The sequence below is a fragment of the Camelus dromedarius genome, chromosome 1 (assembly GCF_036321535.1).
Source record: "Camelus dromedarius isolate mCamDro1 chromosome 1, mCamDro1.pat, whole genome shotgun sequence".
Taxonomy (NCBI): Eukaryota; Metazoa; Chordata; class Mammalia; order Artiodactyla; family Camelidae; genus Camelus; species Camelus dromedarius.
In genome coordinates this window covers 51016679-51043842 of record NC_087436.1, presented here as the reverse complement: position 1 = coordinate 51043842, position 27164 = coordinate 51016679, and the positions used below count along the sequence as shown (strand labels likewise).

Here is a 27164-nt window from a genome sequence, read left to right as displayed (position 1 = left end):
ATGAGTATGCATTGCTTTTCACATTAAGATGTTCCTTTTGAATTTTAGTGTACAAATGGTGAAATAGGATAAATCTGGGAACATTTTCTTTGATTACAGCATTAAAGACATTTAGCTACTCACATTATCAAAAACCTGTGTTTTACCTTTCGCTTTTAATGTACTATCTCTAACAATTAAAGGCAAACTCTAACCAGCATTACAGTTGGTCTGCTTGATTTTAAACCATGCTTTCCTGTCTGCACACAGGAAATTCTATCAGCAAGAGATGGTCCTTCATGCCACATAAGAGTAAAAGCTGCCAAAAACAGTCATTTCGAAAGTTTTTCTTATGTGGGCATTTTGTGATCATCAGCAGTGGGGGTAGGGTATGTTCTGATATTTCCATTTTTGAAGGGAAAGGTCCTTGAAGGTTGTTTTTTCCCTTATCTCAAGATTAATGGCATATATTTCCTGAAGTTTACGTGTCCTGAGTGAGAGTTCCTCAGTGTTTTAATGTATTCTGGAATTTGCCTTCCACCCCTGACCTGATGCACAGTACCAGCTGCGGCACACAGCACAGCTTCCCTCTTCTTGTCTGAAGGGGAGCGTGGGTCTCTCCTGAGATCAGAGCTTTTGCCCTGTATGCGCTCATTTTAGCCACCTGCAGGACCATAAGAAAGGTTTTTTTCTGCCAGGTCATCTTTTCTGCTCTGAGACTGGTGAATACTCTCTGTAAGGTGGGGCTATTTTTATAATAATGTTTTTTCATTCCTATATTTCCTTTTCAGCAAACAGTGAACAGCGTAGATGAACTTTACTCTTAACCATTGAAGTGGAGCACATTTATTGTTCCTCAATTGAAAATTTGCATACCACGCAACTGGATCTGAAGCATTCTTTATTTAAACACTGTGTTTCTTACTCTTGACTTAGCTAGACATACTAGATTCTTAGGTACCCAAGAACATCAATAATATACTAATAAAGAGAAGGAGTAAAATATTGCTTTGGTTTTTTTTTTTAATACCAGCTCCAGCACATTTGCTAACTAGCACATTATAAAAAATGAAATATGTTTTGATTTCTGTGCTGTCCGCAGACATTTCACAGATGACTTATTGAGGCTGAAAGAAATATCAAACTCAGAAATAATGAATTTTAAATCCTAAGTGAACAAAGTGGGAGGAAAACATTTCTCATGGGAAAAGTAATTATTAGTAACTTGCCTAGATAGGATATAATTCAATCCAAATATATTGCTTGCCCACTGTGTTAGTTTTCTGGTGTTACTATAACAAATTAGCACAAATTTAGTAGCTTGATAAAAAAAACACTGATTTATTCTCTTACAATCTGGAGGTCAGAAGTCAAAAATCAAGATGTCGGCAGAGCTGCATTCTGTCTGAAAGCTTTCTCTTCCTTTTTGAGCTTCCAGAGGCGCCTGCATTCCTTGGCTTGTGATCCTTCCATCACTCCAGCCTCTTGCTTCCATTGTCACATCTCCTACCACCCACTTTGACCTCCTGCATCCCTCTTACCAGGCACAACTGGATAATTCAAGCTACTCTCCCCACCTCTGTATTCTTACCTTCATGACATTTGCAGAATCCATTTTGCTACATGAGATAGCATTCACAGGTTTTGGAGATTAGGATGTGGATGTCTTTGGGGGAGCCATTATTCAGCCTACCACACCCACTAAATTCCAGATTACATTGTGTTAGGTAGGTAAATGTGAAAAAAACAAGTGTGGGAGCTCAGTGCCCAATTACCTGCTCCTTGGAGTAAGTCGTATTTTCAGATTTTCTGTAAATTGTTCCAGGGCTGCTGTCTCCTTCTTTCAGGACTTAAAGCTGAGTTGCTAGAGGAGGAGTTACTTACCATCATAAAAGAAATATAGATTTCTAGGATTAGATTCTTACGCTTATATTTCTAAGAGAGTCCAAGCTTTAAATTATTCATTTAATGAAGATTGAAGTATCCACTCTGATAAACATACACTAGGCCCTGGAGATGCACCAGTAAGCAAGTTATACCAGGTCCTTAACTCTGTGGACTTTGTAGCTGGCTCATTCTTCTGGAATCCCTTTGTCACAAAAACTTAGCCCAGCCCCATGGAAAGTTCTGTACACATGAGAACCCAGCTAGATCTCATGAGCATGTTTTTAAAATCCTGTTGTGAAATATTTTCAGATTTTTGTTTTTGGCTTATTTTTTGTTCCTGTAATTTTTAGGTGTTTTCAGTTCAAAATTTTAATAGTGTTGGAATAATAATGATTGAAATATTCAAATTTTCTTTTTTTGTAGATGTTTCATTTGGATCCTATGAATCATACAATATTTAATCCAGAATTATTTCAACCAGAGATGCCACTGCCAACAGGTAAGAAAAGTCATCATTCCTGTTGCCCTGTCATTTTGCTTTTGCTTTTTTAAAATTCAGGATTTTCTGTAGGCTCTTTTAGAAGGTCAGTGATGTACCTAGAAAGAAAATGGTGATTTATGTTTTAAAAACTAATCTTTCCGTATATTTTTTGGACTGTATTTGCACAAACATGTTTGACCCTCGTTACCCATTGTATGACTGACGATTGTTGCTGATATCTGCTAGCACAGCTCAGAATTTCTTTACTCAGTATGAGATTTTTCCTTTTGCCCCATCTTGTTATCTCTAAGTCCCTCATAACTCCTGTTTTCTTTGTCCCAGGCTCACATGAGGCAGTCTCAACTCCTCAGATCTATTCCAGAAACACTTACTTGAGTCCCTATTGTTTTCCAGCCAGTATACCAGGCACTGGGAACACAAAGTGTACAAAAATCACAAATGTCATCTCAGTAGAAAAGTCATCTTTTTAAGAAGCTTTTCACTTCACATTCTGACCAATTGGATAAAACTTATGATAATCATCCTTTCTGCTAACATGACTGTATTAATTATCCCCATCTGCAAATGTTTTAATCTCATACAGATGATTAAAAAAATCAACTCAGTCTCTGTTTTTATTCCTTGATTTGTATGTAAGTGTATAGCGATAGCTCTTTTTATGTTCTCCTCACATCACCAGGGGGACTTAACAGATGTTCAAAAGCTGTGTGAGTAAATCATGGAAGTTGTATGTAAAACAGAGTTTGGTAAGCACTGAAGTGGACGTCAGGTGTTCTGCACCTGCTTGTCTTACTTACCATGGACTTGCTTGTCTTCATGGGGATACTCTATCCAATTTGCATCATTCTCATTTAAAATTATTATTGTTACTCCAGTACTTAACTTTTCATTTTTTAGACTAGATGTTTTTCTACATTTTTATCTCTGTTCTTTCTAAAAGTTCATGAGAGGGGAAAAAATAAATCTGCTATACCTTCGCCTTCACTAGCAGGAGTGTACTGCCGAGGCCTTTCTCTCCTTGCCCCACAAGACATTTTGTAGGCTCCTGTGTCTGAGCTCTCCTGCGTGCTGTCCAGCATAAGCTCTGGGTCAGCTTCCTGTGAACAAGCAAATGTCTTGGTAGCTTCATTGCTTCCTGTGACCTTCTTATTCTGGGGATCAAAGTGTTTTTCTTGGTATTAATGCTTTATTGAAAACATAAAAGAAAACATACATATTTCCATTTAATGCCTTGTGGATGCCTAACAGTATCTTAATACAAATGCTTTCTTAATCTTTTTTTTTCATTGAGTTTGTGGAGCTAAAAATAAGATTATCAAAGAACCATCTGAGTAAGTATTCTGTAGTCAGAGCTTCATGTTGTAGGAATTATTTAGCCATGACATTAGAAAAATCTCTTACAATTATACCTCAAAATCATATTTTCCAGTTATTGCCTCATTGTTTTGTCATGTATTTTCCCTCTGTATTGCAATGGCATAGTTCAGTTTTTATAATCTAAGATGTATGTATATATTCACATTTTAAAGGGATAGAGAGGTTATGTAAACCATTATCAACTTGTAATTTTCATGTGGACCATTTTATCTTCCATATTTCTTGAAATCTGAAACCATTAGTAGTTCTGCTACTTGCCAGAAACTCTATGAGATATGGTACAACCGTTAGGTGTATAACATTATGCTGTAATTTAAAATTCTCTGCACAGTAGGATGTCAGTTCACGGTACCGAAATGTGGCCAAAAGAAAATTGGCATTAAAACAAATATATGCACATCAAATCTAATTTTCTAGTTGATTTAACTTTTGAATGTGTTCCCTGAAAGAGAAAAATGGGCCCATTTCACTAATAAAATTCCCAAACCTTAAAATTTCATATATTTAAAGGAGATTAAATCATACCCAAAATAAGCAAATTATATTACCTCCCTTAAATATTAACTCCATTTTTAGAAGAGTTAATAAGAAATAAGAGACTTGAAGTTTGATGTGTATGTGCTTCAACTCCGCCATATTTTCCATGACATCCAAATGTTGCTTTCTTAGAGACCTCTTATTCATATGTTCGTCTAGCTTTCTAGAGGGAATGTTAATGAGTAGATTTGTTACATTGTCATACAGACTGTGTTTAGCAGTGTGAAAATATTTCTCTTTCTAATCCGTTTTATCTCCTTATCAGTAATTAAATTCTAGACATTTTTTTGAATTTTTTAGTTTTAGCAGTTTCTTTTCTAACAGTAGTTTAAAATATCCAGGGATTAATTTCATGTAGACAAGAGAAGATACTTTACCTAAATTATACTGCATTGTCCTGTCACTATCCTTTTTTCCTTTCTTATGTTACATTTCTCACCATATTCACTCATTTTTAAACTGACTTCCTTGTAAATTTCTTGAATAATAACAGGAAATAATTATACCTCTGTTTCCTACAGTTCTGTAGCCTCATCCTGATTCATCATAATAGTAAAAAGATAAAAATAAATTCTCTCTTAAGTTATAGCTTATTTTTAATATCAACTTGAAGGTTTGGCTCTTCTTTGTAAATTTATTTATCTAAAACAATAGGTCTTGAACTTCTGGCCCAGAGACAGTGAAGATTGAAATGGACAGAAGCATTCTCCTAAAATGTTTTAAGCACTGAACTTTTTAATTTACATTCAAACAAGTGAGAAACCCCATGAGCCTTTTAGGTATTGAACAGCTACTAGTTATTATACTGTTGACATAAAAACCAGCTGGGAAGCTTAGGGACTTTCTCATATTGAGCAAATTTGTATTTATACTGTCAGAGGTTCTGATTTTCCTTTGAATTTCCAAAGTCAGGTATAGTCAGGGTATGGATTAAGCTTCTAGTATACTTTGTTTTATGATAATTAATTGGTATGCACCTATCTAAATTATTTCCAGGATTTTATAAAATTCTTGTTTTAGAACAATTTATATGAGAGCACAGTATTCAAATATCATCAAACATCAAAAGCTATGGGTTAATAAAAAGAATCTACCATGTCTGATAGACCAAATTAAATTTGGGAGGGAGGAGGAACAAGCTAGCCAGTTAGGGAATGAGGGCAGTATTTCTGGATTCAAGTAAAGGAAAGGAACTGAAAACTCAGGAGAGCCTGAGATCATGATCTGTGTTTCCGACAGGTAGGTGCTAGCTCAGGCTCTTATCACTTCACATTAAGCACATTCTTTCTGGTGAATGGAAGTCAGATTCTAATGACGTGAAGGCAAAAGAAAATTTCCTAGTGCCCCGGACATGGTTGCTGCTTTTAGTTGGTATTAGTGTCATTTTAAAAACACCTTGTTGTAGGGAGAGTATAGTTCAGTGGTTGAGTGCATGCTTAGCATGTACAAGGTCCAGGTTCAATTCCCAATACCTCCATTAAAAAAGAAAACCTAATTACCCCCCCCCCCCAAAAAAACCCCAAAAACAAAATAAATCAATTTTTAAAAAATAAAACTTTGTTAGTAGACATGGTTGTGAAGGTTATTGACGTCTTAATTCTTGCTGGACATCATGCCTTTTGTTGGGTTGTGTAGTGTGCCATCACCAGTCAACAGACGTTTATATCGTGTGGTTCTCTAACGGTGTAAAACTGTTATTCAAATAAAGGTAAATTTAATATTAAAACAAAGAAGATATATCCTTTTGGAATTTCAGCTAAAACATTGATTTGAAGCCTCTATTTAAACACATAATTTCAATTTTATCATTTGCTTTATATTTTTTTACCAAATTTGAGAAGCCTCACAGTTTCTTTTGGTTTCTGTTTGTTGTTTTGTTTTTAGCAGATGGCCCATACCTTCAAATATTAGAGCAACCTAAACAGGTAAGATTAAAGGGGTGGGACTTTCTCTTTATATATGGGATCCATAAGTCTAACATTAATATCTTGAGCACTGAGTAAAATATTAATGAATTTTATGAAGGAAGTACCTTATCTAGAAGATCAACAACCTGCCAAAGTATTTATCCACTTTACATTTCTCTTAGTCATTCTTCAGACTGTCCTGAGCCTCCTGTCATGCTTAGTTAATCGTAGATCCTTCATATCCCACTGTCCCCACCAACTTTGCTTACCAGCCACTCCGAGGAGAGGCGTTATCCCCATTCATTTTCATCTATAAGGAAACACCTGTGCATGCAGCTCACACACACCGAGTTTCATCCACCAACCGTCTCTGCGCACACACAGTGCTTCTCAGCCTTCTTCCCTCCTTGGGAGCTCCAGCCTTTTCTGTCTTTGGAACGTGTAACCTAAGACACTAAAAGTATCAGTGGGGTGTAGATAAAGTATTGGGATGGACAGTTGAGTCCTCTTCCCTCCAGGGTTAGTTTTATACTCAGCCTCTTTGGTGTCAGAAGAGGGGCATTTTATTTTGTCAGGCTCTTCCTCTTACTACTAGATTCTGTAGAAGATACCTGGGAATTGAAGGGGCCTCCTCACCATGCCCCCTTGGGTAAATATTTATCGGAAATTGGATGGGACCAGTGCTATGAAAGAGGAGAGGAGAGAATCTTTAATATCTGCCTATAGGAGATTTCAGTCGTTAAGGGGTGGAAGTAATGGTGTAGTCCTCTGCAGAATGAGGACAAAGTCAGTAAACCTCTAAATGGATGTGCTTATTACCACATCTGTGTGAGACTGAGGATGTGTGTGCCTGCTCTCTTGCGGTTATATCACCCAGTACCTTTCCTAAATGTTTTCGGTAGCTCGGGTACGTAGAGTATAACACTTTTGCATTGTGTAACACTTAACAAATGCTGACTAGGTCAAGAATTTAAAGTATCTGTTGTGGTTACTATAGTCATGGCAATATATATGTATTTGGATTTTGGTCAAAATATAAAGTATCTATCTTAACTGTGACCAGATAGACAGTCCTTATGCAGTTGAACTTAGATGAAAGTTCCTGGTGTGGGGACAGGAATGCCACATGACACTTCGGGTCGTTGCTCTATCGCCTGCAGGTGGCACACCCTGACTCCACAGGCTGCCGACATGACTTTGTTTTACCTCCGCGTCCAATTCCACAGCAGTGACTTCTCACAGATGGCCATCTATTCTCTCAAAGACCCTGCCAGTGGAAGTTTATCTCCTAACATTCTATGCAGTGGTCTGGCCTCCTGGGAAGTTTTCTATCTTGTAAGATCTGGGTGATCTGTGAAACTGAGAAATCAACTAAAATTTATTTGTCTGCATACTAGACAAAACATGTTGTTTTTCAAATACCCATTTTTATAAGCCTAGCACTGCAATAAGACTTCTTAAGTGGAGTTTCTTATCATGGGTCCAGTAGTCATAAGGAAAAATTGACATTTATGATTTACTTGAAGGATGGGTTGTGTTATATCCAAAATTCAAAATTCAGTTCACTCCATGTGCATACATAAAAGCACATCTGAGTAAAACAATGTGTTTTCTTACCAAACTGATATTATTTTGATGTCTGACTCCAGTGAAAGTAAGAAGGTGGTATGTAAGTCAGACTTTCTGACCGGATGGATGTAGCCTTGCCTTTGAGGTTGATGACTCATTTTAAGCAAATGGAGTTACTGAGATGAATGGCTGTGGATTGGCAAACCTTTAATCTCAAATATTTAGAATCAGAAATGCATTGACTATGCATTTGAAGACATCCTATCTTCCTAAAAAAAAAAAAAGCAGTAATAAATTTCTATCCTTAAGTTACAAATTCCTTTACATAGAAGTTTAGGTACTTACATCCAATCATGGATGTTATCTGTTGTTTTTCAGACTATAAGCAAGCTATTGGGACATGTCCCTTTATTCATGCTCTATTTGACGCCACTCCTATTAAAATATAAAAGTATATGTGTAGTATGTATTTCTCCAACTGTCCTAAAGAAATTTTGTGATTAAAAATAATGAATTACTTTATTAAGGTTTTAAAATAAAATCTAGAAAAATGTTCTTTTTTTCTTTCGGGTCTCTGCCACAGTTTCCCCAGCTCTGACAGAGATGAGTCACAGCATAGACTCGTAACCTTCAGCGTGTCTAGTCCTATTGGATATTAAGTGCCAATTACCTAATGCTGTTTAAAAACTGCAGTTGTATTTTAAATTGATTAGCAGTCAAGTAAATCTCTACCTTTATGGTTAGATTCTACAGGCTAACTGTTGCATATGCAGTTGCTTTTTCATACTTTTAGAAATTTCACTGAATTATTAAAAATAAGCCAACAGCTTTTGCCTACAAAAGGTATAGGGCTGAATTTGTAACTTATTTTTTAGTTTAAATTTTGTGAGAAGCAGAAGAGAGGAGAATTGCCTCTAAATAACTCATTTTACCTCCCAGGTGTTTAGGTCTGGGACCTCCTGAGGAGCCAGAGGCAAGAGTTGTTTTCGGTTCCACTTTGATAATTGATCATACTCCCCAGACCCATGTGTTACTTGAGGCATTTCCCCTACTGGGGAATTTACTTCAGGCCTTACTCATCCCATGAAATATGCTTTAGACTGATCTTCTTTGGAAATCAGAAAATTCTCAGAGAATTTAGAAGCAATTCCAGATGCTTTCCAGAGATTTAGTTAGTTCAGGGCCCCTGGACCACTCAGCTTGCTTTTAAGACCCTGTGAGGCATAGTGAAATGCAGTGCAATCTAAAGAAGGCAAAAATGTTACATTGTTCCATGAGCTCAGAGCTGTCAAAATCTTTGTGTTTGCCAGGCTCTGTCCAATGTGCACGGCAGAAAGCCCCCACCAGCAAGCAGTACGTGTGTGGCGCTTCTGGTGGCCTCGGGATCTAACGCTGTTTATGTGAAGTCAGCTTCACAATAAAAATAAATGAAAAATGATGATGTTCTTTAAAATATATTAACATATTCTTTTCACTAAAAGGTGAATTTGAGAAAAAGGAAAACCATCTGATCAAGTGACCGTACAGTTATAAACTATTAACACTACCACCAATTGATGGAGTCTTTCAGGAAGAACATTGAAAGCTCCCTTAATATGATGATGGGATCCATTCTCATAACTGTTCTTGTTTTATTCCTTATATATAAATATGCACATTTATAATTGTTAGCTTTGTAAATTATAAGATGTCAGAAGTGGAATAGACTCTGAAGATGGTCTTGTCCAATCTTCTTATTTGTATAGATTAAAAACCGTGGGACTTAGGTGTTTAATAGCCCACACGGTAAAGACTTCTAGTTAACTCTAAACTGATTTGCTACATCTGTAAAACTCTTGAGTTAATAATATTTAAAGGGACTCTGGTTTTGGATTCATTCAGGTCAGTGTGTATATCCAGCTTGAGTTTGACAATATTGATAATCTTAAAGCAAAAATTTTATCTTCTGAGCTGTTGAGAGGAGCTGACAGATGCGGGATCTAGCATGGGGTGTAGTCTACAACACTGATGTGATATATTTAACAAGACATTTCTGTATTCTCTCCTGAACCAACTGTAATCAGAGTAGATAAAGTAATTCCTTTAAGTAAGAGTCAAAGAAGCTTAACTTTGAGTCATATGGCCAATTTCAGAGCTTGGCAGCAATTTGAGACAAGGAAGCTCTGATGCAGACAAGCTGTAACATGTAGAGTCCAAGGCTTACAGCTCTGCAGCAGTTACTCTCCATCTAGCATAGCAGGAGAGGTTCCGCAGGGCTAGGGACCTGGCTTTTGAGCCACAGCCGAGTGCACAAACATCAGTTAACATCAATGTTCATAATAAGATGATGGGAAAAGTGGTTCTCATTTACAGTCCTCTTTCACAGTTTATGTTTTTCCTCTCTCCTCTGATATACACAAAAATTTAAAATTTGTGTATCATTTTGTCCCGGTAATGTGTAGTAAGTATTTCTGAAACTCGTTCTCTCTGTGTTCACCTTTGCAGAGAGGATTTCGTTTCCGTTATGTGTGCGAAGGCCCCTCCCATGGTGGACTCCCTGGTGCATCTAGTGAAAAGAACAAGAAGTCCTACCCTCAGGTCAAAGTAAGTTTGTGGTGTCTTTCTTTGTGCGTTTTGGAAGATTTGATGTCCTAGGAGCAAAAGGAAGGAATGCTTCCCGTGACTACAATTTGCCTCTGCTCCTATGTTCACATGATTATTATATTTTAATATAAATGTGTCTCTTAGCAATAAAGTGACAGATTTAAAAAAAATCTGTAAATATTTCCATTTAGTAGAAATTATCTCAATATTAACTGACAAACTTTTCTTGTTTCTTGATTATCTGAAAGGTGTTTTTAATTGTATGCTTCCTAAAACTTTAATAATTCTTTGAGAGAGTGCTTGATTTCAGCTCTTTGGAGATCTAGTGAAAAACACTCAGACGACTGAGTGTATGGATTACATAGCATAGTACTTAAGATCATGAGTTCAGATCCAGCTCTGTTACTAGTTGTGTGCCTGTGAGTAGGTTATGCAGCACTTCTAAACCTCAGTACCTGAATGTGCAAAATGCAGACACGGTGACCGTCTGTACTTCATAGAGTTTCCCAGAGATTGAATGAGAAAATGTATACAGGGGTTCCACAGAGCGCCTGGGTGTACCATAGGGCTTCCACCTGAGCAACTGTGCGTCCACACATGGTGGTCCTGGGGATGCCCTCCTTCAGGACACGCTGTGGTGTGCTTGACCAAGCCTCGTCTACATCTTCAAGTTCTTTCTCTGTTTATTTAATCGAGAATATCTTTTTCTAAGGTAATTGGAGGTTTTTATTTTCATAATATGGTGTCATGTTTTATAGACTGATTGGTAATAGTTTTAAGATAAGCCAGTCAATAATTACAGTTTCATCATTTATAAACATTTTCATTTGTTCAGTAATTCAAAGCTTTTGGCAAAAGGTTTTCAACTCCCACTAAGCTGTGTGTGTCTCTTAGGATATGACATTCTTTTGGCCTCAGTCTTTTTTTTCTTGGCGGGGTGAGGGAAGTTGGGCATGTTTTTTTTTTTTTTCTTTTCTTTTTTTCTCTCTTTTTTTAAATAAAGTTTTTAATTGAAGTATAGTTGATTTACAATGTGTTAGTTTCAGGTGTACAGCAGAGTGATTCAGTTATACACATATATCTTCTTTTTCATATTCTTTTCCATTATGTAAGTTTCTTACAGGATATTGAATTTATTTCCCTGTGCTATCTAGTAGGCTCTTGTTTAAGGCCTCAGTCTTTTTGTTGATTTGCTGTGAATAGGTGAAGGGCAATGAGACAGACCCTCAGTAAAGTTGTGTTGTCGGGGAAATTTGCCTTTGATTTGCCAGCTTTGCATTTTGCTTCCCTTCTCTCCTTGTACCCCACTTCTAGACCCAGGCTATTCTAATTTCTCATCCCTGTTTCAAAACAAACAAAAAAATCAAAGTACTGTGATTACTTACCTCTTGGGTAATATTGTGTATCGTCTTACCAGTCTTTTTTGCATCGTAAGTCTCCTGTCGTAGCTGTCGTGTGGAATGGAAAATGTCTTTCCTATTCAAGGTGTTAGGCAGAGTATATATGATATTTTAGCCACAGTCTTATGGTCTCAAGTCCTTTAGAATCTGGATGAGGAAAGAGGGGCAATGATAAACAAGAGAATTAGCACTTACTAAAGATTTGCCAAGTGATCATCCTTTCTAACCCTCATAACAGCCCTGGAGGTAAAAAGTGTAATAATGCCTGTGAGAAAACTGAGGCTCTTAGAGGTTCTTCCTCATGGGACTGGTGGCTCGTTAACCAGTTAACAGCAGACTCCTGCTCATTGAACTCATATGGAGTGTGTGCCCTCCGGGTGCTGGGGGCAGGGACCGAGGGGCCGGGACATGGGAGAACAATGGTGATAAAGATGCAGAAAATTATCACTCTGGAAAACAAGGGAGAGAGAGGGTCAAGGGCAAAGGGTACCAGGTATTAGGGAGTCAGATCCAGCATCTATCTTTTTAGCACATCTGTCTGTGTGTCCTGTATATCAATAGTGTATTTGTTTATATGTGCACTTGTGATAAGGATTATTGAAAGACATGTTATCAGTATGGACACCAATTGTAATTACTGAAGAGTTAACATTAAGAGAAAAAATGGGAGTTTTTTCTGGACTGTCTATACAAAAAGTATGCATTACGGTGTTTTCATGAACTGTTTATGTCTATGGCTCCAGTCTTTTGTGGCTAAGTAACAATTCTTGATACTAAAAAATACATGACATTAATGTTGTTGTAAATTTATTCCCTAAACAAAAACTTTATGTAACTATTTATGCTCAGCCTTCATACATCCTTCTCATGTAGTGTTTCTGCCTCACATTTCCAAAATAGTCTAGAAGTAAAACAATCTAATGGACATTAGATATTCTTGTCAAATCATGGTTTCCGTTTCAAGGAGTTTAATACTCAGTGGGAGGAATAGATATATAAACAACTAATAATAAAAGAAGGCAAAATATAAATGTGTAAGATCAGTCATTATTAAACTTGAGCCACAGCTTTATTGTTTCACCCAATTATTTTTTATTCACTAATTCAACATACATTTATTAAGCATTTAATCCAGTTGTAAGAAAACAAAGAACAGTTTAGAGAGTCTATTACAAACTGTCATGGGTCTCTTTGCCTGTCCTCATTCACTGAGAGTTTAAATGACTCTGCTCTTTGTAATAGTTAAAGGAAGTAATTGTATTTATCTTAGAAGCTCTTAATCAGAAGGATGGGGAGGAGGGAAAGAAACAGTCATGAGATACTTTTTTCCAGAGCACTTTCCCAGTATCACCTTTAATAGTCTTTTTCATGAAGGATAGCTGAGGGTGACCTTTCAGTTTGTGAAGGGAATTTAAATCCTTTTTGCCTGTAAAATTTAGGCGGAGGAAGGACTTACTCTCCGTGTGTGTGTTTATCAGGAGGATCTTCACAATTGTGCTGTCTTCTGCACAGTTAGCTAAGCACGCGCTCCCTGTGAGGCTGGGAGAGAGGCAGTGGGACAGATGCAGCTGCATCAGGGTTTCTCAGACTCATCACTGCTGGTATTTTGGGCGGGAAAACTTTATGTTTTGGAGGGTTTTCCAGTTCATGGTAGGGTATTCAGCAGCATTCCTGACTTCTACCCACTAGGTACCAGTAGCTTCCTACAGTTGTGACAACCAAAAAATGTGTCGAGATATTGCCAAATGCCCTGGGGGTAGGGGAGCAAAATCACCCTGTCTTAGAACCACTGATCTAGGTGCAGTGTCGAATCAACCTTTACCTTTCTCCTTTGCGTACGTTTCTACTATGTAAAACTGTAGTACGTAGGTTATATAGACTTGTCTGAGTATATTATTTTGTAAACGTATGTATTTTTCCTGATTATTAGATACTTATTTTCAAGATGATGGTTGTGGTGACTCTATAATTTCTTCTAGAATCTCTGAGTTAGCATCCCTGGATATTAAGGAGAAAGGTAGAAAGCAGAAGAAAGAAAACACAGATCCCAAACATTCAATATTCTATGATAACTGCATACCTAACAGTTAACATAGGAGTTCTGTTGGCTCTCCGCTGTAAACTGCTACAGAAGAGAAAGTGAAAGTGCGGGTGGATTCAGTCAAGGCTGTAAACCTCCAGAGCGGGTGTGAGCCACGGGAGAAGCTATGGAATTGCCCTCCTCCTCCCTTCCAGCAGAGGGAGGTATAGTGGAGAGTGTCCCACACTCTCCCCAAATTCCATTTCCACAGGAACGTCAGTGGGAGAGCATTTACATTTACTGGAAGGAAATGATATTTCTGAAATTTTACATACGCTACATACTTGCTAAAGTACATGGTTCAGGCTTAACAGTAAAATGTCATGGGCTCTGCCTTTTCCTCACCTGCAGCCTCTTACTCTTTTCTCCTCCAGCCTCGCCCCCTCTTCCCATCATGCCTCTGTGAGGACCCACCACGCCCTGAGAAGCTGGTGGTTTGTCCAGCACTCAGTCACCCACAGGCAGCAGCAAAGGGGCGGGGCTAACCCGAAAGCTGCTGGGGCTGGCTGTGGTTTGGGGGCTACAGACCCTTAGCCGTGCTTTACAGAGCTTATAAACATTTAACCTGCCTGGATTTCTCTCTCGCTGATTGTCCACATATGATACAAATTAAATCATTTTAAAACCAACTCTAGGAGTCTACCCTGGTCCTCCTTTTTCTACTGAATTTTTGTCCCATGCTTAAAACCCTATTTCCGATAAGCTGAGTATAGGCTAGGCTTAGACACACTCTTACCACGTGGAGATTATTTCTAGAATTAGGGCTACTGGACCATCTGGTGTTCTGCATGTTTCACGTCAGAGAATACCATTTAGCTTTCAAGAGTCTTGCTATGTAAGTCTTCACATTCTTTTTAAAAAAAACTGTTCTAATTATAAAATATTTCAAGCATACAGAACATTTAAAAATTGATGTAAAGGATACCACATACCACCACCTGATTTAATAGGTACAGTCTTCCCTCAGTGTCCTGGAGGATTGGTTCTAGGACCCTGCAAGATACCAAAATTCACAGATGCTCAGGTCCCTTGTAAAAAAATGGGGCAGTATTTGCATATAACCTATGCACATTCTTCTGTATACTTTAGATCATCTCTAGATTACTTTTAATACCTAATGCATTGTAAATGCTATATAAATAGTTGCCAGTGCATGGCAAAGTAAGTTTTACTTTTTGGAATTTTCTGGAATTAAAAAATATATATATTTTCCATCTGCAGTTGGTTGAATCATGGATGCAGAACCCGAGGATACAGAGGGCTAACTGTATTACCATTTTATCATATTTGCTTCTGATCTCTTTCTAAAATAAAATATAGTAACAACTAAAGCCCTGCCCATCTGTCACTTTTTCCTTCTTCTTCATGGTAAACTTTCGATCTCTGATATATTTTAATATTTTTACTATATAAGTATGCTTCCCTGAGTATTGGGATTTTCCTGGTTTCAACTTCAATTTTCTATTATGCACGATGGCTTATTTTCAGGGCAATAAGAGTTAAAACTGGGCTCCACTGAAGATTAATGTTCACTTTGATTCTGTTGATTCCTCTTTATCATCTAGATAAAATGTATTCATTCACAATGTGGACTTTACAGCAAATAATAATATTTGGAGAAAAATGTAGGGAAAGGAAATATGCAGACTAACCCTGCATCTTGCCCTTTTTAAAGAAAAGCTGTCCTTTTGTCAAACATTTAATAATCCATTATACTGTCCTATAAAGCTTCGCTTTAAAGTTTCCTTAGTTCTCATTTCATCATGAAACTCCTAATGGGAGAGGCTGGCAGAAAAGCACAAGTACCTTCCTCGAGGCCAAGCTTGTCCCTGCCTGTTTTTGACTCAGCAAGGAGTGCCAGGGAAGGCTCACTTCCCTCTTTCCCGAAAGTTATTCATGAGATTTTTTTTTTAGTTAATCAAACTACCTTCCTCTTCACAGAGGTGGAAAGGTGCCAAGAGGAACAGCCCCATGGGGCTTCAGAAACCCTCACTGATTCTCTTCCAGAGTGGCCAGAAAGCAGGCATCCTCAGCTCACATGACATCCTCCAGCGTGCCCCCCCCCCACCAACCAGAAAGCTGTCCGTGACCTTGACTCTAAAATACGAATAGCTGACCAGTTGGTATTCTTATTTTCTCTTTAGTTATAAATATCAAATGCAATGGACCACAACTTGAAACACAGCTGATGTAAGTGTAACTATTTTTAATCAAATGTTTTCTGAAAGCTGGTTCTCACATATGTTTTCTTTCTTGAGTGTTTTATGTTGAACAGAGGCATGTGTTGAAATGTTTAGGTCAACAACAACTTTTTTGTTGTCCTCCCCACAATCGTTGGTTTTTGGTTTTGTTTTTTTTCTCACGTCTCCACTCTCGGTGCCCCTCTCACTTAAAAATCCTAAATGTTAAGTTTCAGTCAAGGTCACATACAGCCTGGCTGATCTGCTGTGGCGTTTAGGGATATCACATATCCTTGTGTAATCTCTCTTTCCTTTGTATAGACTTGTCTGGTTCAGAAGTTTTGCTATTTTAAAGACCTAGTTATAATGCTAATTTTGAATGGTTTAATCTGAGTCAGTTACTAAAAACAACAGGGAAGAAGACCATCAATAATCAATTAGGCATGTACCTAGAACCTACCTCGTAGCATTTTTAAAGTTTCCATCAATACCCCTAAGCTGTTCTCTGTTTGCATGTGTTAACAAGGGGAAATAATCATATCCCCAAGGTCCAGAGTCCTGTGTGCTGTATATTGAAGAGAAGGGCTTTGTAACCTGGATTCCCTTTCACTCGCGTCAGAGCAATTTTGGACTTCTGAATTTATATGCCGAATTTTGTGTATATGTATACACATATTTCTGGGGAGATAATTATAACTTTTTATCAGATTTTCAAAAGGAAAGACTCAAACATGGTTACGAACCAGTGCTGCAGAGTATATGTCACTTTAGCTTTTTGACAGTGGCCAATTTAAAAAAAAAAAAACTGCTAACGAAAAGCAGCCAATTAAAAAAAAGATATATGGAATGTCTTTAAATTTTTTCATATTTATTTTTGTACTTTTAATTTTATATTTACATTTTTGCATTTTTTATTGCTTTTTGGTAAGTTAAAATAATTAAAGTTGCTCAATACAGGGCCCAAGAAAGCCTCCCTTCACTTTGGGTATGGGGTGGGGAAGCGGGGAGACAGAATCACAGCCCAAAAAGGCAAACAGTCTTCACTGCTTTTTCTCTCTTGCTCTTCCATAGAGGTGCTGATTAAGCATGAAGTTAACCATTAGTGGTTGAAGCCAAAAGAGAGAAAACAGTACATTTAACAAATACTCATTGAGCACTATGTGTCAGGTCCCCTCTAGGCAAGCAGACAAAACTACTTCCCATGTGTAACCACAATCTAGACTTCTGGATAATTTTTCTTTCAGGTAGTTCATAAGTTTTTTATTTGGTACCTAGAACAGAATATTACCTTGTGAAACATTTTTTAGAACAGCCCTTTAAATTCACTGTACATATTCATAGTCTGCATTATGAACTGGAGAAAGCTACTCATTAGAGGAATTCTTCTGGGTCATAGCTGTGAAACTTAACCCTTAGAAATTATCAAGAGAACCATAGACTTACTGAATTTACAACTTGTCTGAATTTCAAGCTTTGTTTTTGTCCATCCGAAGCTTGGTGACCTTCCCCTGTTGTCCATTCCCATTTTTCTCCTCTCTACTCTTCCTTAAGTATGTGATTATTCCTGGGACCACTGTTCAATCTAAAGCAAATCTCTGGTGGCTTCTTCTAACCGCAGTGGTCTCAGTCTGAAGACTATATAGCCTTTCCTCATTCCATCCAGGAATTTGGGTCTCATAAAGTCACACACTGGTAATTCTTCTTGATAAGGTAAAAATACATGGAAGTGCGACCGCCCCCAAGCGTGCAACACCTCCTCTACCACGGACAAGCTGCTTTTCAGCTTGTCAGCAGGTCTAGAGGTGAGGCTGTAAACTTCCCTGCAGTTTCAATCTCCTCTCCCCACCCTCCAGGTGGATTCCAGATCAGAATCCTCCAGTCTCCAGTCACCTCTCTGAGGTTGCGTCGGGGTGGACTAGAAGGTGCTTGCAGATGTTCACAGACAGTGCCTCTCACCTTTAAGTCCTCATTCACCCAACAGAGCGGTTATAAGGATGGCTTGCTGTGCTTCCTTGCATCATCTCATTTGATCACCACAGCCCACTGAGAGAGTTTCAGTGATCCTCGCTGGACAGTCAAGGAACCAAAGTCCGGAGGCGTTAAGAAGCTTTCCCCTGGGTCTCAGTCTTCCAGGGGTGGAGCCCGAGATTTCAGTTCAGGAAGTAGGATCAGATTTTTAACCATCGTGGGCTACTATTAATTATTATGGTATTAAGGGTCTGTCTCTACTTGTGGAGGTCTTTAAATCTGTAGGTCTCGACCATGGGTGTGCATCACAATCACCCAAGAATATTTTAACTGCAGAGATGCCAGGGGCCCACTTTACACATGCTAAATCACAGTGGATCATTTAGCCGATCTGCGATTCTATGGTAGTTTCTAAGGGTTTGTGTTATATAACAGATGAATGAATAGATAAATCATGGTGTAACCATAGAGTAAATATTATGCTACTGTTTTAAAAAATAATTATGAACACTGTACAACATAGGAAAGGCTTATGACCTCGTGTTAAGAAAAAAGCAGGATTCCAGATGTAAAATATAATCACTGAAGTGATTTAACTCGGTGAATGAGTTAAAATCAAGATTAGGGACAGTGGAAGAAAAAAATAACCAAATTTAAAAATAGATCTAAAGTAATTTCCTGGAATGTGGCAGAGAGAGACAGAAAGCTTGAAAGAAGGGGTGAAATTCAGGTTGCAAGAAAGAGTAACAGGTGTGCAACTGAAGTCCTGAAAGGCGGTACCGAAGCTGCAGAGTCCTGGTCCTGCACTTAGAAGTCCTCGTCTCGGATGGGGTTCGGGTGCCTTGTGGACCACACTTTCAGGTGTTGAAGCACTGACTCAAGGCAGTTAGTTCAGGGCTGGGAATGATGCTGATCCCCTGTTTTGCCACTTACTGGCAGTGTTACTTAACTTGGCCCATCCTCAGTTTCTTCATCAGTAAGGTTGAGACAAATAATACTTGCTTCATAGGACATACGTTTAAATTGAGTTGTTCGGTGCATGGCACATGGTAAGCACTTAAAAATGGTAGTTACTTCTGTGTTTATATTCCAAAATACACCAATTTGAGTACTGAGTGGCAGCTTTGCTGATTGGTTTATGGGATCATGGAGCCGCACAAAAGTTTCACCAGCCTACTGATTTGTTTTCGGCATAACTTCACTCATTAGCGTTGCTTCCACTCTATTTACACCATGTCCTTCTTTCCATCTGGGGTTATTAAGGTAGGAGATTGAAAACGGATGCTGCGCTGAAAACTTACCTTAAGATGTATTGTAATATGTGATTTCTTGTGAAAATCTTACAGGTAGCAAGAGGCCAGAAAGGAATTTATTAAATTCTTTTTAGGCTCCTTAACTGTGTTCTCTTAGGCATTATGCACATGATAATTTGCACAAGTATTGTAGTGGTTTCCTGGGGGCTGCCATAACAAATTACCACAAATTACGTGGTTTAAAGCAACAGAAATTTATTCTCTCACAGTCCTGGAAGCTGGAAGTCCAAAATCAAGTAGTTAGCAGGGCCGTGCTCCCTCTGAGGACTCTAGAGAAGAACCCTTCCTTGCCTTTTTCTAGCTTTTGGTGGTTGCCGGCAGTCCTTGCCTTTCTTTAGCTTGTAGCTGTATCACTCCAGTTTCCGCCTCTGTCTTCCCATGACTGTCTTCCCTCTGTCTTTCTGTGTCTGAGTCTCTCTTTCTCTCATAAAGATACCAGTCATTGTGTTAAGGGCCCATCATAATCCAGACTGAACTTGTCTTGAATTAATTATGTCTGCAAAGACCCTATTTCCAAATAAGGTCACATTCTGAGCTTCTAGGTAGACATGAGTTTTGGGGGGTACAATATTCAAACCCATTACAAGTATATTATGGCATTAAGCTTATAAACCAGGTTCTGAAAGTATGGGTAATGGCCATTTTAGCCCCACAATGCAGTGGGAAAGACATTTACACGTATCCATGGTACCCCTTATGTATCATTGTTATGTATTTGGGGAGTAGTAGAAATCTTTCAAATTGGAGAAGTTTGCCAGTATTTTGAGTAATTTACTTAATAAAGTAATTCCTGTGATATTTCTCCATTGAGTAGGATAGTGGTGGGCTAGTGAATGTTTAACAACTGGCTGTCCAGGAAAAAAAGCAAACCAAAGTAAAACCCTGATTTGTAGTATTTGTCAATTTCCTTGATGTCCACCACGGTCAGTTTCAAGCTGTCAACATGAAGTCAACTGGCTTGCAGAATTTCTGAAAATTTAACAATTAACCCTTGTGAATTGGTCAGGCAACTCCAACATACCACTTCGAGGTTTCATAAACAAAACAGCTAGGAGATCACATCCTAGATACTAACCCAATGAGCAACAGTCAGATCAGGAGATGATAATAAATTGCTTCATGTAAGTTTCTTTATTCATGTGTTACATAATACCCAGGGACTTTGCAGGATCTGGGTAAACCCATTAAGTTGCTATAGTGGAGACATCCGTCGTATAGTAGTTAAATAGAGCTGTGGTTTAGTGAGCGAAATACCATACTTGAAAGCCAAAGCTAGATTTTACTTGAGATTGTATGATGACAGATGGTGTGATCTTCAACATAATTTCTGCAGACTTTTTAAAAGGTACTCAAATTTTAATAAGATCCTCTGTACACACATTTATTTGCTACTGAAAATTGAAATAGCACATCAAAAATTTTTATTACAATTCAAATTTTTGAAAACCAGAGAATTTAGTTAGTATACGCTGCTGTAATAATACTCTGGCCAAACCCCATAACGTTTTCTTTGCAGTCTTTCCACACGAGTTAGTTTGTTTCAAATTCTTAATACTGGGTTTCATCTTAGTGACTTTAGGCTTCTAAAATAGGCAATACTTGAGATCTGTTAGTGCTTCTTTGTGTTTTCCTCGTTTATAAGATGAAAATAAAAATACCTACTCTGCAAGAATAGTATTAGGATTAAGTGAAGTAATTGACATAAAAGCACCTAGCACAGTCCTTGACACGTCTATAGCATTAAATGTTCATTCAGGACATGTTTATGTTTTTTAACAAAAAAGTGTCATGAAAAGATGCCTGTGATGTGACTGTTAGCTCCATGAGGACAGGGATTTTTTTTTTTTCTGTTGTATTTACTGCTGTATCTTCAGCACCTGGAGTAGTATATAATACATGATTGGTAGCCAGTAATTATTTTTATAATGAATGAATCGTCAACATGCAGGAGATGCTAGAATTATCTTCCCAAAACAAGGACTAGTACGATCATGATGCAGCTAAAGAAGAGACAGATAACATGATATTCTAATAATAATAATAATAGGTGGTTATTGGAAACAGTCTTCTACCAGGCTCCCCTCCACCTGCTGCTCCATCTTGTTCTTCCCATCTCACCAGCCTTCTTTTCCTTTTCCTCCCTTACTCACCTGACTCGGAATCAAGTGATCCATGTCCTGGTCAATGAGTTGGGACACTGTGACTTAGACCTTAGGCATGTCGGCAAACTTCCAGGTTGAAATGGGCTTTTCCTGCCTCAGTTTCTCTACCCACTGGAATCCTTCCATGGCCACTGGGGGGAAAAAACAGCTAAAACTGAGCAAAGAAAATGGAACAATTTGTTCTTAAAAACTGAAAAGTCCAAAAGAAGAGCCAGCTAGCTTCAAACTCCACTGGATTCAGAGCTGACACTCTATCATTTGGTTTCTCTCTGCCTGTCGGCTCTGACCTGTGTAGTGCAGGCTCCCACCTTTGGCTCCAGCAGCAGCCTCAGGCTCACTCTGTTAGGACACCACGTCCTGCAGCAGAAAGCCTGTTTCCTTGGAAGCTGAACCAGGTTTAAAAGGGCCCAGATTGAAGGTTTCTAGGCCCTGATTGATCTGCAGTGTTTCATAGCCCATGCCTGGAGGTAACACGGGGACAGGGAACGTGGGACAAAGTGATTGTGTAACAGCCATTCCTGTGCTGGATCTGGCAGTGGGGCTAGCTACACCTTCAACATGTGGACCAAATGGGTATGGAGGATCCCCAGGCAAAAAAATATGAGTACTGGTGAAATTCAAAGAGGGAGCAAATATAACAAATCCCAATTAACTTCTCCACCTATGAGCAAACCAAGACTTCAAAACCCCTTTCATTATTGAAATTGTGTGATCATGTGTACCCCCTCACTAGGGAATGTCTAGTCTTTGTGCCATTCCCATTGTTTTATTTTTCAAGTAAGAGCTGTTTTTTATTTATTTAAAAGTGTCATATGCATTTAATAGAAATTCAAATAATATGAAGACATATATAGAGAAAAGTAAGTTTTCCTTCTATCCAAGGTCCCTCTCCTCCCTAGAGAGAAGCACTGTTATGAATTTCTTGAATAGGCTTCCAAAAATAATTCTATGCATATACAAGCCTATGTGTATATGTTTATGTGTGTAAACATGTGTGTTTATACATGCAAATACATAGAAAACAAACTATAAAGCATATTCATTTATACACACACACCTATTCTGTTAATCTATAACATATTCTGCCCCTTGCTTTTTTTATGTAACGGACATGGTAGGACATTCCTCAGCAGCTTTCAGACCTCTAGGGAAGTGACAAAGCAGAATGATTAGTAGCAGACTCCAGAGCACGCTGCCCTGCGTTCAAGTCCCACCCTCCCCCTTAGTGGTAGTTTAACCTTGGACAAGTTGGTTAACCTCTCTGTGCATCTACAAAAGACACAGCGTTGTTGAGAAGATTAAAATGAGTTCATATATATATAAAGCAGGGCCCAACAGGTGGTAAGTGCTCTGTGAATAGCAGCTTTGGGTATCTCCTTTACTCTTTGTAAGGCATTCCATTGATCAAGTGCAACTTCTCATTGCTGCTTTTGTACGTAAACCATCTTTTATAGCCTCTGAATCCACTTTCCTTTCATCTGTCAAAGACAAGCTCAAAACACCTACCCTGATAATCCTCCTTGATCCTGATTTCTCCCTCACACTGAAATCTTTATATTTTTTAAATGTATTTGTCATTAAGTTGCCTTTTAATAGCCATGAAGTTTATTTTTTCTATAAATGTTCTTTCTGAATAGTGGGGAGGTTTTATCCTGAATTTATTTTTAGCTCTTTGGAATATCATCTCATCTCCTTGTATAATTTATTTCCTACATAGTTTCCTGACGTATTTTTCTTTTTTATTTTTACTGACATATTTTTCAGCATAACAGCTCCTTTTGGAAAGTCTGCACTGATTTGCCCTCATTTCTCTGAGTTAGTTGACTTCTTACGGTACCTCCTTACCAGCCCATGAAATCTTTGCATTATCTCTGTTACTGCTCCTCATACTGCTTCAGTTACTCGCTTATATGCCTGTCTCCCCATCTCTAGACTTTATTTCTTGAGGGCAAGCACCATGTCATATTCTTCATGATAGAGTCTCCTGCTGAGAGATGTACAACTGTTTGCTGAATTAAGCTAAATTCTTTTTCATTCTTTGGGTGTTCAATTGTTGCTCACCAGTTAGAAGCTTAACTAGAGATAGAAAACTTAAATAGAAAGTTAACTTGTTTCGTTAAAGAGTGTTCAGTTAAAACTTGAGCAAGAGCAGTTTCTCTTTCTCCATTTCCTCCCTCTTACAGCTTTTCATAACACAGATGTGCTGATGATTCTAAATTCTTTTCTCTAGCCTAGACTTCTATTCTGGAATCCAGGCTCCAGGCTCAGCTGCTTGTTGACATCATTTGGATGTCTGGTAGACTTAAGGTGTCCAAAACTGAATTCCGATTCTTCCCCACCAGCCTCCTCCTCCTAATGTATTTCCCTCCTCAGAAAATGGCAGCTCCATCCTCCTGGTTGCTCAGGTCAGAAAATTCTGGAGTTACCCTCAGCTACTGTCTTCTTCTCACACCCCGCATCTAACCCATCGGGTAATCCTGTTGGCTGTACCTTCAAAACATATGCATAATCTAATCACTTGTCACGACTTCCACTGCTGCCACACTGGTACAAGCCACCATCCTTAGCATCTTTTTCCAATGGTTTTAGCATCCATGAATGATTCTTTCCAGAGTCAACTATTATCAGTAATTGATGATTTATGAGTTGTGATTTTCGATTTCATCACTCCTTTTATTTTTGTTAGTTGAAATTCTGTTTTAAAAAAGCACTTTCTCTTCACGTTCCTTTGAAACCTCTTTTTTTTTTAAGTGTCAGTATGTACTCACGGATTATTTTGTTTTTCAGTGGCTTATAAGCCATTCCTGTCATTATGTATTTTGATGTTTAAATTGTCTGGGCCAGTAGGAGTCTTTTGTGTTAGCTCCTGTGTCCTTTTGACATGTCCCCCCTTGATTTTGAACACCTCCTTACAGCTGAAATAATACGATACTCTAGGTTTACGCTGTACTTTCCCTGCCCCAGTCCTATAATCATCCATCTCTCCAAGAAGCCCTGGCTACTTTTATTGGAGAAATTTCTTCCAGTCTCTTTCATTAGACAGAGCTAGAAAACTGATTTTTTTTAAGAAAAAAACCCTTGAATTCATACTGATACCTTTAATTCCAGTCCAACATCACAGGCTTCCTCCGTTCTTCCTCTATGCCATGTTTGTATTGCCTTTCGCCAACAGTGAGCGCCCTAGTGGCCAACGGTGTTAGTATACTCACTTATTTCGCTCAGTCCTTTGGAACGTATAGAACAGCTTCAGAATTGCTATGCCAATATCAATACTAGCTATGAACTTAGTAACTACAGTGAAAATCTCTTTGCAGTTCTTCTGACTTTCAAATATATTCAAGACAGAACATTCAGTCGGAGTAATGTGTTGAAAAGATTCTTGGAATAATTTTTTTTTCTTCTATGTGGTTACAGTACTGTTAGTTAGGACAGAGTTAGTCAAATTTTTTTGTTTGTTTGTATTCAGTTTCAGGGATTTCCCATCCTTACTGATTTAATTTTATTTTTTGAACATCGGTATTTATTAATCTCACATTTTTTCATTTACATACGATTTAGACCCTTTAGAAGTCATTATAAAGTTGAATTGTTTTATCACTTTTTAAAATACTAACAGAACACCAGAAATGAACACAGCATTGTAAACTGACTATACTTCAATTGAAAACACACAAATAAATAAATAAATAAAATAGTAACATAGACATAAAAGGGATCAGTCAGAGCCTTGATTAAATTGTGTTCTGGACTGTTAGTTCAGAAACCTGAATCCACATAAGCCGAGGTCTCCATATGCAGGTTTCAGAGCCTTCTTGGCCTTCCTCCCCGCCTCACGTTCAGTAGCACATGTTTATCCAGTGCATGCCACATGCAGGCACCATGCTGAGCTCTGTGGTCACACACATGAATGTGATCATCTCTGCCCTCGGGGTTACATGGAACAGCCAGGAAACAGCACATCCAGGATGATGATAGGGCTACTATCCAGGATTTGCTGGAGGAATGCCTCTTCAGGATGCTCTGCAGCGTGCGTGCGTGCGTGTGTGTGTGTGTGTGTGTGTGTAGGGCCAAGGGAAAATGCACCCTTACTTGAGATTACCTCCAGGCTGGATAGACCCCACCCCTCTACTTGTGACAGGATGCTCATGTCATTTCAAAAGTGGATTTCCAAACCAGAGACTGGAGAGCTGTGTATCCATCTCAGGCACCTTAGTAAGAACAGATCACACCAAACATATTTCACTCTCTTCCTTGGCAGGGTTTCTAAGATGGTGAAACACTGAGATGTTGGAGCTCTCTGGTTTGGTACTTCAACAGTTAATAGTATTTTTTTATGCTGGTGATGTCAACCTGGAGGGATATTTCCAGCCCCAGGGATCCTTCCGTAGCCACTTCAATATATTTTATCAGTGTCTTCAGTGGAGGCTTTATTAAATTTGCAGTGACATGAGGTGATAGATAACACATAATCTGAGTTCACGTGAATTTTGAAAAGCTGGGGCAAAGGGCTAAATTCTTAAGCAATGATATTTTAAAAAGTTGAATGCATCCAGAAAACAAATTACTACAACTGCAGGGTGAGAGGGATATTCATGAAAAGAGATCTAGAAGTTTCAGGTAATAATGGGCTCAACATGAGCCAGCAATGTGATGTGGCAGCCAGACAAGTAGTTCTCCACGAGGCTGTACTAACAGCAGTATAGCGTGCAAAACCAGGCAGTGGTCTCTCCCCTGCTCGGGTTTGGAAGGCCACACCGGGATAACTGTGTACACTGCTGAGCACCATTTTTGTAGAGAAATGGAAACCAACTTGAGTGTGTTCCGAGCAGAATGATGGCAGAACTCAGACATTCCTCAAGGGGAAGTAGTCATTGAGCTTGGGAATATTTATAGCCTGGAGAATTTGGTTGTCTTCAAATATTTGGATGGCTGTCATGGGAAAGAAGGATGAGATGTGTCCTGTCCATCATAGGAGAAGGAAATAAAAAGCACTGAGTGGAGACCCCAGGAGAGAGGGGTTTCCGTCACGCAGAGTCAGAGCTGCCTGAGGGTGGAATGTATAGCCTCAGGAAGTTCCTTATATACTTTCCTTTCTGAAGAAGGAAACGGGGAGTTCATGGTCACTGGACTAGTTCAAAAATACACTGGAAGACTACAGGGCAGGGAAGCAAACTTGTGTTAAGATCCCTTATGATCAGTAAATTTCATTTTTCTATGCCTTTAAAAAGATTTTTTTACTTAATACGTTGTAAGTTCGTAATAAGGGAAAAACCAAGATTTGGGTATAGAGAGTTACAATTTTCTGGCAAATCCCCCAAATAATAGAAATTTATAGCTTGCAGAGCATCAAAGTGTACTATTTATTTCATTTACTTTGTGTTTTAGTCTGTAGAAGCTGAACAATACACAGTTTTCATGTTGAAGGGGCTTTTGCAGGTTTAAAGTTCTACCATGTTTCCAAATTACTGGCTGATGTTATCCTAGAGCTTGTTAGAAATTTTGGTGTTTCTCCCTTCCTCCTTTTGCTTACATCATAGTATGTGGATGGTACAACATGTTGGTTAACCTCAGTCTGACACTTAGATCGTGTTTTCTCTTTTGCCCTATCAGTATCTGGGATGTAAATTAACCAATAAAGTGGCAACAAGAAATCAGACAAAGAAAATTTCCCATTTCTATTCACTTGTAATTCTCCTAATTTAGTAGGGGTTTTCCACAGG

General features: G+C 38.4%; 1 protein-coding gene across 4 annotated transcripts in view; it reads left to right on the top strand.

The window, feature by feature from the left end:
* The window catches only part of NFKB1 (nuclear factor kappa B subunit 1), a 109344-nt gene that overhangs the window by 23280 nt on the left and 58900 nt on the right, over positions 1–27164 (top strand). For 3 of the 4 annotated variants that reach the window (XM_031468656.2, XM_031468631.2, XM_031468661.2), the window contains exons 3-5: positions 2290–2365; positions 6167–6207; positions 10243–10341. In XM_031468656.2, the coding sequence (XP_031324516.1) occupies positions 2290–2365; positions 6167–6207; positions 10243–10341 (216 nt within the window). The remainder of the gene's footprint in view (positions 1–2289; positions 2366–6166; positions 6208–10242; positions 10342–27164) is intronic. The other variant, XM_031468645.2, reaches the window with a different exon arrangement.